The sequence below is a fragment of the Suncus etruscus genome, chromosome 6 (genome assembly GCF_024139225.1).
Source record: "Suncus etruscus isolate mSunEtr1 chromosome 6, mSunEtr1.pri.cur, whole genome shotgun sequence".
Taxonomy (NCBI): domain Eukaryota; kingdom Metazoa; phylum Chordata; class Mammalia; order Eulipotyphla; family Soricidae; genus Suncus; species Suncus etruscus.
In genome coordinates, this window is record NC_064853.1 from 27,368,682 (window position 1) to 27,383,445 (window position 14,764).

The 14,764-nt window shown below is 37.3% G+C and overlaps 1 protein-coding gene across 1 annotated transcript in view; it reads left to right on the forward strand.

Moving 5' to 3' along the window:
- FAF1 (Fas associated factor 1) overlaps positions 1-14,764 on the forward strand; it is a 402,771-nt gene that overhangs the window by 123,329 nt on the left and 264,678 nt on the right. The window contains exons 5-6 of the mRNA XM_049774743.1: positions 1,847-1,938; positions 8,349-8,437. Of these exons, the coding sequence (XP_049630700.1) occupies positions 1,847-1,938; positions 8,349-8,437 (181 nt within the window). The remainder of the gene's footprint in view (positions 1-1,846; positions 1,939-8,348; positions 8,438-14,764) is intronic.

Here is a 14,764-nt window from a genome sequence, read left to right on the forward strand (position 1 = left end):
CTTTGAATCCCGGCATCCCATATGGTCACCCAAGACTGCCAGGAGTGATTTCTGAGCATAGAGCCAGGAGTAACCCCTGAGTGCTGCTGAGTGTGACCCAAAAACCACCCCCCCCAAAAAAAAAAAAAAAAGAAAAGAAAACGCTCCTGGCAGGCTTGGGGACCATATGGGTTGCCGGGATTTGAACTATTGTCCTTCTGCAAGCAAGACAAAAGCCCTACTTTTATGTTATCTCTTTGGACCCCTAGAATTAATTTTTTGATGTTTTGATCACTATCTAAAATGCTTAGTAGGGTTGTTCCTTAGAAAAGTGAAAAAGTGGGGCTGGAGTGATAGCACAGTGATGGGGCATTTGCACATAGCTGATTCAGGATGGACTGTGGTTCAAATCCCGACATCCCATAAGGTCCCCTGAGCCTGCCAGGGAGCAATTTCTGAGCACAGGGCCAGGAGTAACCGGAGAGCACCGCTGGGTGTGGCCCCAAAACAGAACGGAACAAAACAAAAAAGAAAAGTGAAAAAGTACCACAGAGGCCAGAAAAGATGTGATTGTAGCATTGTTTACCATAGAACATTTTAGCCTTTGGGCCAGTTCAGTTCTGAACGTTGCCAACCATGGTCTAAAACTTCTTTTTCTCACACTTTCTCCCCAAAATAACTTGAGTGGATGACTAAGGTTCCTCCTACTGCCAGACAACTGCTTTTTCTTTGTAAGCATGAGATTATTTTTCCTCATTTAATATGTAATTTTTGAATGTTGAATTATGTTTAATATTGGTTTTCAAAATATTCAATAGTTTATTACATTGGAAATTGAATTATTAACACATGTTTTAGAATACATTTTGATTGGTCTTTTTTATATGATATCCACCCATAAATTAGCTGATCCCTAAATAAATAGATTCCAAACAATTTTGTGAAACATTGGGAAAATTGTGATTCTTCACTATTTTCATTAGCATCATTTTTCTTTCTGGTTTTTTACCTTTCATTATTTTGTCTTTCCTATGTTCCTGTTACTATAATTAGTAATTTTTTTTGGATTCTCCAGAACTCAGCTGTATATCTTCAAGTTGTGTGTAAGTCTCATCCTCCACAAACCATCTCTATTTTGGGGCCAGAGTGCAATAGTTCAGTGGGTAGTCACTTGCCTTGGACCAACTAAATAGGTTCCTAAGTCCTCTAGGAGTGATCCCTGAGCACAGAGACAAGAGGATGCCCTGAACACAGTTGGATGTAGTTCTGACTGCTCACCCTCAAACCCCCCTATTTTATACAACGCTTCTTTTATTTTTCTCAATGTTGTTGCTTTTTTTGTAACTTAAACTATGTAGAAGGCATGTTAGGTTTATTTTTTTCAGGTACTTTATGGTTATTATCTCTTTTTGTCTTGCTATGCTATGTACCTTAGAGGTAGATGAGATAGGCAATATTAGCTCAAATGTAAATTTAAGACAAAATATTAAATCATGTAAAAACAGATGCCTCAAGCTTTATATTTTATCTTTTACTACTGTTATTTGTGGAACACATAGAAGTAGTTAGTTGATTGGTTTAAAGATAGATTATCTTTTTCTACCCTCCAGTTACTGATATCTGTGTCTTTAAAATTCAGTAATTTAATTAACTATGTAACTAGTTTATTATCTAGTCCTTTATAATACTAAATCTGAATTCTTCCAAAGGCACCATAGCTTTTGATACATATTGGAAGTGTGGAATACTTCGATTTTTCTTATTCATCAAACAGATATTGTGTGTGGCAAACACTGATGTGAGCCCTTCTATGAACAATTGTTGATTTTATTATATTTCTAGTAATATTCTCTTCTTATTTTTACAGGCGAGATTAAACAAATTCTTGAAAATGAACTCCAGATACCAATGTCTAAAATGCTGTTAAAAGGTTGGAAGACTGGAGATGTGGAAGACAGTGTAAGTTATTTGTTTCATTTTGTCCTTTTTGTTTAATCCAGAGCTACACACACATTCCTGGGCTTAGAATCTTCAACCTTTGATTCATTTTTTGTGATGCTTCTTTTAGACAATTTGCTTGCAAATAATTATTTGTGAATTTATTTGATATATGGGCATATCCTGGGTATCTAAGTAAGATATTTATAGAAATTTCAGATTGGCAAGATATTTGTAAATTTTAATCACACGTAAATGATATGCTGTATTAAGAGTCAGAAGTTTTTTTTGTTTCTTTGTTTTGGTTTTTGGGCCACACCCGGTGATGCTCAGGGGTTACTCCGGCTGTGCTCTCTGAAATTGCTCCTGGCTCAGGGGACCATATGGGATGCCAGGGATCAGACTGAGGTCCATTCTGGGTCAGCATGTGCAAGGCAAACATGCTACCGCTGTGCTATTGCTCAGGCCCCAGAAGATATTTTTTTCTGTACATATTTTTTGGACATGTGGGCCCATATTGTTTTCCTTGCAATTACTGGATTCTTTGTGATAGCATGAAAATAATCACAGATAATATGTAAATGTGAATATTATAATGTCCAATAAATAATTTTTTTATGAACACAGAAAATGGGATTTTGTAACAATGTGCTTACTATGAAATAGGTTTTTTTTTGGCAAGGGCATGGGGAGCCTCACCTAACTGTGCTCAGGGATCACTGTTGACTGTGGTTAGGACCATATGGGGTTACAGGGATTGAATCCAAATGAGCTGTGTGCTACACAATATGCCTTACCTGCAGTCCTATCACTCCTGTCCCCACCTAAAATTCTTTAATATGTTTATATTATTTATTCATTCATTCATTTATTGAGAACCTATGGATATTAATTTGTCTTGCATGGAATTATCAGTATTTTATAAAGAGAGTCATTTCAAAGTTTTTTTTTTGTTTTTGGTTTTTGGGTCACACCTGGCAGTGCTCAGGAGTTACTCCTGGCTCTATGCTCAGAAATCACTCCTGGCAGACTCAGGGGACCATATGGGATGCCGGGATTCGAACCACCGTCCTTCTGCATGCAAAGCAAATGCGCTACCTCCATGCTATCTCTCTGGCCCCTTAAAGATATTTTTAAAGACAGTGTATTTTAATATTTGAATAAATAATAAAATTTTTCTGGTTGACTTTACTTAACCTGACACCTTCAGTTCTATCCATGTTGTAGTAAATTGCATTATTTAATCTTTTTTTTTTTCTTTTAAATGAGGGGAAGCACACTGGTGGTACTCTGGGCTACTCTTGGCTCTATGCTCAGGGTCCAGGAAACCATATGGGAAAGCAGGGATAGAACTCATGCAGCTTACATTGGTAGCATGCAAGGCAAAACTCCTTTTGTTCCAGCCTCTCATATTTTCTTTTCTTCTTCTTTTTTTTTTTTGGGTGGGGGGGGTCATACCTGGCAGCGCTTAGGGTTACTCCTGGCTCTATGCTCAGAAATCGCTCCTGGCAGGCTCGGGGGACCATATGGGATGCCGGGATTTGAACCACCATCCTTCTGCATGCAACGCAAATTCCCTACCTCCATGATATCTCTCTGGCCCCTCTCTTCCTTCCTTCCTTCCTTCCTTCCTTCCTTCCTTCCTTCCTTCCTTCCTTCCTTCCTTCCTTCCTTCCTTCCTTCCTTCCTTCCTTCCTTCCTTCCTTCCTTCCTTCCTTCCTTCCTTCCTTCCTTCCTTCCTTCCTTCCTCCCTCCCTCCCTCCCTCCCTCCCTCCCTCCCTCCCTCCCTCCCTCCCTCCCTCCCTCCCTCCCTCCCTCCCTCCCTCCCTCCCTCCCTCTCTCCCTCCCTCCCTCCCATCTGTTTATCTCTGCTTCCACTTGTTTGGAGAGTGCTTTTTCAGGACTGATATCAAGGTCTTTAATCCATTTGGATTTGACCTTTGTACATGGTCTTAGATGGGGCCTCATAGTTTGCTTTTTTGCAAGTGGCTAACCAGTTGTGCTAGCACCACTTGTTGAAGAGGTTTTCCTTGGTTCATTTTGGATTTCTTGCCCCTCTATGAAAGATTAGTTGATTGTATCCCCGGGGAACAGTCTATGAATACTCAAGTCTATTCCACTGATCTGAGGATCTGTCTTTATTCCAATACCATGCTGTTTTTAATAACTATTGCTTTGTAATACAATTTAAATTTGTGTAAAGTAATGTCTTCCATATTCCTTTTCTCAAGGATTGCTTTAGCTATTCATGGGCTCTCATCTTTTCTTAAATATGATTCACAGCTCTCGTGAGTTCTCTCAGTACTTCTTCATATAGTTGCCACATTTATCTTTGTAAAACATAAACTGAATTATATCACTTTTTAAAATAAAAAACATAGCTATTTTTTCAAATTATACTTTGAATAATATTTAGGCTGAAACATGGTTTAAAGATATTGTATTTTTATTTTATTTATTTTCTCTTTGTTTTGGTCATATCTGGCAGCATTCAGGGGTTACTCCTGGCTCTGCACTTGGAAGTTACTCCTGGCAAGCTTGGGATGCTGGAGATCCTACCTGGGTCTGTCCTGGTTTGGCCACATGCAAGGCAAATGTCCTGCCACTGTGCTATCGCTCTGGCCCCCTCTTGTTCATTTTTTAACACACTAAAATTTTTTTTTAGTAACATGGTTAAAATAGTATTATTGTTTATGGATTTGATGTATAAAGTTACTGTATCTTCATCAGCATCGGAGTGCTTTTCACCAGTGTCCTTATTTTATTTTTTTTATTTTTTTATTTTTTTGGTTTTTGGGCCACACCCGTTTGATGCTCAGGGGTTACTCCTGGCTAAGCACTCAGAAATCGCTCCTGGCTTGGGGGGACCATATGGGACACCGGGGGATCGAACGCGATCCATCCTATGCTAGCGCTTGCAAGGTAGACACCTTACCTCTAGCGCCACCTTCCCGGCCCCCTTATTTTTTTTTAACTAAAAAAAATTTTTTTTTAAATTTTTATTGTGGTCAAAGTAAATTATAATTCTTTTTTTTTTTTTTTTTTTTTTTTTGGTTTTTGGGCCACACCCTGTGACGCTCAGGGGTTACTCCTGGCTATGCGCTCAGAAGTTGCTCCTGGCTTCTTGGGGGACCATATGGAACGCCGGGGGATCGAACCGCGGTCCATCCTAGGCTAGCGCAGGCAAGGCAGGCACCTTACCTCCAGCGCCCCCGCCCGGCCCCATAATTCTTTTTTTTTTTTTGGTTTTTGGTTTTTGGGTCACACCTGGCAGTGCTCAGGAGTTACTCGTGGCTCTATGCTTAGAAATCGCTCGTGGCAGGCTCAGGGGACCATATGGGATGCCAGGATTCAAACATAGTTAGGAGTGATTTCTGAGCGTAGAGCCAGGAGTAACCCCTGAGTACTGCTGGGTGTGAGCCCCCCACCCCAAGAAGAAAAAAGATATGATTGAGATAAAAAGATAAATAATTGGTTAGGATATGGCTTAGGAGAGAAAGGAGGGGAAAACAAAAGATAAGAGAGAAGAGAAAAGAAGAATAAGTAAATATGGTAAAAATAAGTTAAAGAGGATTGGGCCAGTGCATCGGCATTGGAGGGTTTTCCACTTTTGAGGCTCTTCATCACTGACAAGGGTAGTCTTTGCTAAATGAAGGTTTCAGGATTATATAGTGGCTGGAGCTTTTTAGGATAAGCACAGTTTTTGCATCTAGAGTACTAAGCAATGGTGAGGACTAAGCAATGGTGGTTAGGACTATAGGAAGTGGTTACCCTATGTAGTATCGTCCTCTGCATCTTAAGTATAGAGGTTCTATTTTCTAAGGAGGAACTGACAGCAAGAGCTTTTTTTGAAATTGATTGAAGAAGAATAAAGGATAGAAAGAAAAAAGTAGAGGGAAGAAGAGAGAAAAATGAAAGAAAGAGAAATAAAAGGAAGTAGTGATTTGTCAAACGTGTTTGATGAATCTACAAACAAGTAGGCCATTTTACATTGCTAAAATGCCTATCAAAAGACTGTAGAACTAGAGAGATAATACAGGGATAAGGCACTTGTCTTGCACATGATCAACCCCAATTCAATAGCTGGCATCATATGTGACTCAGAAAGCACCACCAGGAATGACACAAAGCCAGGAATAACCCCTAAACAATACCAGGTGTGGTCTCAGAGCCAAAATAAATAAATAAATAAGTAAATAAATAAATAAGTAAATAAATAAATACATGTATTAAGTGTGTGTATATATATAAAACTGTAGATAGTATTCATTTCTCTTAGAAAGTTTATACAAATAAAAATGAACAAAATTTCTCATATTTCTTGTATGAAGAAGAGCTTGTTTTGATTTGATGACTTTCTTTAAAGTCACACTTTCTTTAATCTTTTAGTCTATTGTTTTTTATTATTTTTGGAGGTCCACATCTGAAGGTGTTATTGCTGGCTCTGCGCTCAGAAATCGCTCTTGGCAGGCTCTGGGGATCATGTGAGATGCCAGGGATCAAACCTGGGTTGACCAACTGCAAGGCAAATGCCTTACCCGCTGTGCTATTGCTCAAGCCCCTCTTTAATATTTTCTAAGAAATAAAAAAAAATGCAGTGTATTCTAAAAATAAAAAGTAAATAAATAAAATGTAATGTAAATTAAAAATTGATGAATATAAAATATAAATAAACAAAAATTAATATTAAATAAATAATCCAAATTAAAAAAAGGTGTTCTATGAGTGGAACCTGTAGCATAAGTTTGTGGTGCACCATTGACTGTTCCAACACACTCAATTTTTTTACATCTTTAATTGACAGATATTACTTACCTGGTTGGAATGCTTGGAGTTTTTCATAAGCATGGTTCTTTTTCATAAGTCTTAGCCTAAGTGTTTATTTCTCAAATATTTTTAGTATAAGTTATTGTGCCCATTATAGCATTCTCCATAATGAAACCAAGAGTAGAGGGATCTTCTATCATTGTATATTCAATACCTATTACAGTAAGCACCAAAAACATGTGGAATCAATGGATAGATGACTTGAAGTATCCATATTTCATTATACTTATAATTTGAGGAATTTGAAATGATGATTTGGCAAAGGAACAAGAGTAATTTAAGTGGTAAACTAAGCATTTATCTATAATCCACAAGTAAAATTAACAAAAAAGGTTATATATATATATATATGTCCTTTGTTTGCATGTTAATTCTATATAGGTAACATAATTTCTAAAGAAGTTATACATTTTTGGTATAAAAGTACTCCTGTTAGATTGCAAAGTTTTTTGATTTATGATGATATTGTGTCCAGGTACATTAATCATAATTTGAGAACACCTTAAGTTGAAAATGTATTTTCTTCATGTAATTCATCACTGAAACTAACCTATCTTAAATATGTTCACAATACTCATAGTTTGGCAGAGTCACCTAATATATATTTCTGTTCCTGAACTTATTTCACTTTATATTCTCCTTTTCAGGGGAAAAAAAAATCACTCAGTGCTCTCTGAAAGGCTGTCATCTTTAAATGAATAAATAGAAAGCACTTTCCAGTTGTACCTGAGGTTACTGCTGCTCCCCTGGATCAATTTAGCACTCCCCACAGTGCTGTATCATCCAGTATGGGATTATTATTTGTTATTAAATAATAATAATGATTATGATTTATTAATAATGATTATTATTTAACACAATGTTTACTTTTATTTTGTTTTGGGGTCACACCTGCAATGCTCAGGTGTTATTTTTGACTCAGCTCTCGGGAATCAGTTCTAGCTGTATGGGATGTTGAAGACTGAATTTGGGTCAGCTATATGCAACGCAAACATTATACCCTCTATACTGTCTCTTTGGTCCCACAATGCTTATTTTATATTAAAATGTTGATACCTCATAACTTACTGAATTCTGAATTGAAAGTTTACTTCAAACTCTGAGTTTACTATTTCTCATCTTTCTAGATCACTTAATTTCAATTTAATTTCGGTTTTGGAATTACTGCTGGTTGTATGCTCAGAAGTTACTTGAGGTGGTGCTTTGTGAGAGAGGGAGATGACAGTAATCAGTGCCAAGGATCAAACTAGTATCAGAACATATAAGGAAGTACATAACCCCTTGTACTAGCTCTCAGGCTTAAAGATCACTTACTTCTTTTAGTACCCTAACTCCAAAAACCAATCCAGCTCTATTTTGATAATGATATGGGAATGGAATATGCATTTTCATTGAAAAGATAGGTGAATCTCATTTTGTGTATTGTATCTACACGAACTAAAGAATTTTACTATATTTGCCATTCAGATTTATGTTAATTTATACCTGGGAGAAAAAGGTGTTTTTGGATCTAATGTTATTTTTGCATTACCTTACTTGTTAAAAGATAGAAATTCAAATGTCAAATTTGCAAATTTCAAGAAATTTTTATTTTCTTTTTTCAGACGGTCTTGAAATCACTACACTTGCCAAAAAACAACAGTCTTTATGTCCTTACACCAGACTTGCCACCACCATCATCAAGTCATGCTGGGTAAGATTTTTTCACTTTTCCTGGGAATCTGAAATGAATAGTTTGTTAAATTACTTTAAATTGTATCAGCTATCATTATCAAATCAAGGATTTTATAAAGTTTTAATTTAATAGTAAAGGTTAATAGTTACTATTTTTCAAACTGGATTATTTGTTTTATTTCAATGGTAGAATTTTTGTTCCAAGGAAAATCTTTAGCAAAAAGTTATTATGTAAAAATCAGTTCATATGGGACCAGGGTGATAGCGCAATGGGTATGGTGCTTGCCTTGCTCATGGCCAACACAGGTCTGATCCCTGAAACCCTACATTTTCCCCTGAGCTCTGTTGAGAGTGACAGAAGTGCTATCTGAGCACAGAGTTAGGAATAAGCACTGAACACACACATGTACGTACATACATGGCACACATATATGTGTCCAAATGACACTTTTATTTGGTCTAAATTGGAAATTCCTACAATTCCTTTTTTTAGTTAGATAATTATAACTTAGATAACTCAAAAAAATGCTTAACATTATCAATTTATGACAACACATTTAAAATTTTTTTTAAATTTCTTTATTTAAACACTGTGATTACAAACATAATTGTAATTGGGTTTCAGTCAAAACAAGAGCACCCCCCCTTTGACCAGTACAACCTTCCATCACCAATGCCCCCATCTCTTCCCTCCCCACCCCACCCCCTGCCTGTATTTGAGACAGGCTTTTTACATTCCTCACTCACTAACATTGTTATGATAGTTCTCAGCATAGTTATACTGCACTCACCACTCTTGAGACATCATATTTGGAGCTCATATCTTGATTCGGTCCTTCTGGCCTCCATGTCTGGGAATTATTTCAATGTCTTTAATTTTTCTTAAAATCCCTAGATGAGTGAGACTATTCTGTATCTCTCTCCCTCTGACTAATTTCACTCAGCATAATAGATTCCATGTCCAATCATGTATAGGAAAATTTCATGACTTCATTTCTCCTGACGGCTGAATAATATTCCATTGTGTATATGTACCACAGTTTCTTTAGCCATTCATCTGTTGAAGGGTGTCTTGGTTGTTTCCAGTCTGGCTATTGTAAAAAGTGCTGTGATGAATATAGGTGTGAGGAAGGGATTTTTGTATTCCTAGGAGTGGTGTAGCTGGCTCAAATGGGAGCTCAATTTCCAGTTTCTTGAGGAATCTCCATATTGTTTTCCATAAGGTCTGGACTAGACGGCATTCCCACCAGCAATGAATGAGAGTTCCTTTCTCTCCACATCCCTGCCATCACTGATTGGACAACACATATTTTAAAGAACAAATATATAAGCTGTCAGAGGAAGAGATGTTTAAGATAAAAACCAGAAGTGTCTTAAGCACAGAATCTTCTTTGTTTTCAAACTTGATCAATAATACCCAATCTTTGAGTGTCACACAGATACATTTTTATTAATCATTTTGGAAGCTTTTCAAAACCCTTCAACTATGATTCTTTATGGAGACATTATTACATAGGCATGGGTAATTAAATCATAGCTTATTAGTGATTCTTCTATCCAGGGGTCTCAAACTCGCGGGCCACAAATGGCCCTCCGAACAACATTTTGTGGCCCTGCCTAGGAATCTTTTTTTGTTTTGTTTTGTTTTAGTTGTTTGGGTCACACCCCCTTATGTTCAAGGCTTACTACTGACTTGCACTCAAGGATCACCCCGACTTTGCCTCCTGCGGCCTGCAGGTAAATTGAGTTTGAGACCCTTGCATCCCCATAGTTAGGTGGAGTGGATGGGGGATGATGGTGACTGAACAATACAACTCTAATCACAAGGTTTATTTTTCTTGCAGTCAGCTTTTATGTAGAGTATTTTCTGAAAGTGACCTTATTAACAACTCAAATATGGCTAACAGAGGCTTGTAATGAATAGAAAAAGATTCCTTTATCCTTTACCTTTTTTATTCTTACAATTTGGGAAATTGCAAGTTTTGGAGTACTGTGAATGGAGAAGCAAATACACATTTATTTTGGGGGGGGGGGTGTCACACCGGCAGCGCTTAGGGATTACTCCTGGCTCTGTGCTCAGAAATCGCCCCTGGCAGGCTCAGGGACCACATGGAATGCTGGGATTCGAACCACTGTCCTTCTGTACTCGAGGCGAGTGCCCTACCTCCATGCTATCTCTCTGGCCCAAATATACATTTCTTATTGTTAAGTAGGAAAATTTAATTTGGCCCTGTCGAAGTAGAAAGTACTTAAGTAAAAATGTTTAGTATAATTGTATCAATAATCTTCATTGTTTTAGGGTAAAAATTAAAGTCTTGGGTTGCTCTCAATTGTCTATGTACAAATCATATATTGTTAGGAAATTAAGTTTTTTGCATGCTTTCACAAGTAGCCAAGGTCACTTGTGATTATAATAATTTTGGTATAATTATCAGATGAGATTAAGTTAAACAAAGAGTTCTGTAAATGTCTCTATCTAGTCAAGCAGAACTTCAGTTTTCGGTTGAGTATGTAGAGTATAGTCACTGTCATTCAATATCCAAGTAGTTTCAAAAGGGTAGGAGACAATGTAGGTTAGAATCTATTTCTTTAAAAAAAAAAAAAAGAATCTATTTCTTTTTTGCAGCATAATTAAGTGGCTTTATCACACTGTCTTTATAGACTAATGGAAATGGTCTTCATTGCTTTTTGTCTGACCGTATACAGTTAGTTTGCTAATTGTGCAATCTCTAAGCAAGGTTATGCAAGCACTAGGCAACAGTGATATGAAATGCTATGTTTATTGGACAATGGATGCTTTTTTCCTTTCTTTTTCTTTTTCTTTTTTGGTCATACTTGGCTCTGTTTTTTCTCCTGGATTTGCACTCAGGAATTAGTCCTGCTTGTGCTTGGGGGACTATATGGATTCTGGGAATCGAACCTGGGTTGACTGCATGCAAGACAAACACTCTTATCTACTATACTATCTCTCTCTAGCTTAAAAGGAGTACTGCTTATAGCAGGAAAGTAGCCATTACTTGTTGGCTTTTGGGTATTTAACATATTATAATGGATGCTGTTTTCTGTGTTAAAATAGTAAGAACAGACAAATTCAAGCTAAACAAAAAGCCATAGGATAGAGTTTCTGCGTGGAAGAAAGAAATATATGAGAACACTTCTGCTAATGAAAAAAGAATATAGGGCAGTTTTTACTTTTTCTAGACTGGAAATTAAAACCAGGATTCATGCATCCCCAACCCAACAGACCAACTCTAAACCTCTATTTTATGGATGGATTATGGTGTTCAAAAGAGTTTTTTTTTGTTTTGGGCCACACTCTGTAGTGCTCAGGGTTTTTTTTCCCAGGCTTTGTGCTCAGAAATTATTCCTGGTGAGCTCAGGGGACCAAATGAATGCCAGGGTTTGAACCCGGGTTGGCCGCATGCAAGGCAAAAAAGCCTTATCCTCTGTGCTATTGCTCTGGTTCCTCAAGAGTTTTGTGAATTGTTCAAGGTTAACAAATACTGATTCTTTTTGTTTTTACTTGTTTGTTTGTTTGTTTGTTTGTTTTAAGGCCACAACCAATAGCACTCAAGGGTTACTCTTGGCTCTGCATTCAGAAATCACTCCTGGCAGTTTCAAGGGATCATATAGGATGCCGAGGATTGAACCTGGGTTGGGCACATGCAAGGCAAACACCCTACCACTATGCTATCGCTATGGCCCCAAATATTGCTGATTCTAAAGTCTCTATCAACTGTAAATTTTAGGCTCCATGACAAATTATATAAAACTATTTCAAAGAGGGGACGGAGCGGTGGTGTGGAGCGGTAAGGTGTCTGCCTTGGAGGCACTGGCCCAGGATGGACTGTGGTTTGATCCCCCATCGTCCCATATGGTCCCCCACGCTAGAAGCAATTTTTGAGCCCATAGTCAGGAGTAACCCCTGAGCGTGACTGGAACAGGCCAAAACAAACAAACAAACAAAAAACCCGCCCCAAACAAACAAACAAATGAAAAAAGTATTTTAAAGAGAAGCTCCTTTTTAAATTTATGTTTAATGATTTTTGTTTTGGGGCCAAACCTGGCTATGCTCAAGACTTACTCTGCACCTCTACTCAGGGATAATTGGGGTACCAGGGATTGCACCCGGGTTGGCTGCCTGCATTGGATGTATTATTTATCATCACTCTGATCTGAAACCTTCCTTTTTAAAAGTAATCTTGTAATTCTTCTATATATATGCTTAGAAGGTCATTTATATTATTTTATTATAACTTTTCAAGAATATTCATGAAATTCCAATGTTGAATTTGCTGTGAGAGCTTTATAATAATTTAGCAGAATGTTAGAGAAAAATGATAGAATCTTAGATTATTGCTTACAGATCATTTATTTCAACTGCATGGTTTAGTGAAAACTAGAAACTAGGAAAAAAATTTTTCTTGATTTTACTTGCCACTAGGGGGTGCTTAGTAATTGAGTATACTTTTTAAGCTAAGAATATCATAATTATGATATGAATGTCTGTAATTCAGTTATATTTAAGATTATTTTAAAGTAAATTTTATTCCAGAAAACAATTCAAGCTTAATGAAAACTTGAAAACAAAGACTATAATTATAGAAAAAAATTTTCCCCCACAAACCAGGCCCTCACACATGCAGGATAGTACCACTGAGCCACATTTCCGACCTTATAATTTAAAAAAAATAGATCATATTTTATTAATTAAATGAAAGATGAAGAAAGTAGCCTCAAGGCACATCTTCAGTATATTATAAATCATAGTAAAATTACAAAAGGGAGGCATTTTAGGAAAGACAGTCCATCGAAGAGTTATTGGTTACCTATTAGATTATAAACAAGCTGTATCCGCATCTACTGGACTTTTATAAAACTTCCATTAAAAGTATTTTTTCTTTTTTTTTTTTTTTTTTTTTTTTTTTGGTTTTTTTTTTTTTGGGCCACACCCGGTAATGCTCAGGGATTACTCCTGGCTATGCGCTCAGAAGTTGCTCCTGGCTTGGGGGACCATATGGGACACCGGGGGATCGAACCGCGGTCCGTCCAAGGTTAGCGCAGGCAAGGCAGGCACCTTACCTGTAGCCCCACCGCCCGGCCCAAAAGTATTTTTTCTTAATTTATCTTTTAACTGAAATTTTCTCTGGTAGCTTATGTTTTGTTTTCTGTCTGCTACTCAGGTTAATTCATTCAATAAATTCTTTCTTTAGCTTCTCTAATGGTTGTTACCGAGACATCTGTTCTCAGCAGTTCATTTTGCTTGAACTTTTTCCCTCACCTCTACTCTTTTATTTTTTATTTTATTTTATTTTATTTATTTATTTTACTTTTGGGCCACACTCGGCAGCGCTCAGGGGTTACTCCTGGCTCTATGCTCAGAAATCGCAACTGGCAGGCTCGAGGGACCATATGGGATACCAGGATTTGAACTGCCGACCTTCTGCATGCAAGGCAAATGCCTTACCTCCATGCTATCTCTCCGGCCCCAACCCTCACCTCTACTCTTAAACCTTTTCTTACATTTAAAAAATTTTTTTTTATTGAGACCAATGTGAATTACAAGTCTTTTACAGTTATATTTAAGGTATATAGTGAGAGTGAATTAGAATCATTCCCACCGCCAGTGTTGCTCTCCCTCCACCACTCTTCCCAGCATGCATCCCATACCTTCACACTTAGTCCCCTGGATTCTAGTGTAACAGGTCCCTTTTGTGGATAGCTTGTTGTAGTTTGGGTCTCTAGATTCTGTTGTCATTAGTTTTGAGTTGGGTATTTAAGTCTGATCATTTTTTATTTCCACTCAATGCTCATGAGACTGCTTTGCCCCTGATACCATCCACATTTTTTTCCCCTCATTTTGTAGGGAGACAAAAATATGAGACAGAACAAGATGATCAATGTTCTATAGTTTTGATTAAAAAGAAAGCAGGTGGGAGTCCCTGTTTAGGAGCTATAAATATGAATTTAAAAAAGGGGAGAGGGGCTGGTATGGTGAGTTTTTTAGTTTTGTTTTGTTTTGTTTTGTTTTTTTGCATAGACACATCAAAATTGGTGAAATTAGAAAGAAAATTCCCTTGGCCTAAGAGATACAGGATGTCTCCACCATTGAAGCATACTGTCATGAGTTCGACTACAGGCTCTGCAACTGTTCATTGTTGAACCTCAATGTCTTTGTGGTGCCAGGAAATGTTCTGCTTGGTTGTGGTTGTCAAAGTCAGTGCTCTGTAATTGGAGATCTTGGATTTTGCACAGATCCTAGGACAAAGTCTAGAATGGGGTCTTTCTTTATGGTTCCAGAAGTTCTGCTCAGTCATGGTTGTTGTAGTCAGTCTTCTGTATTTAG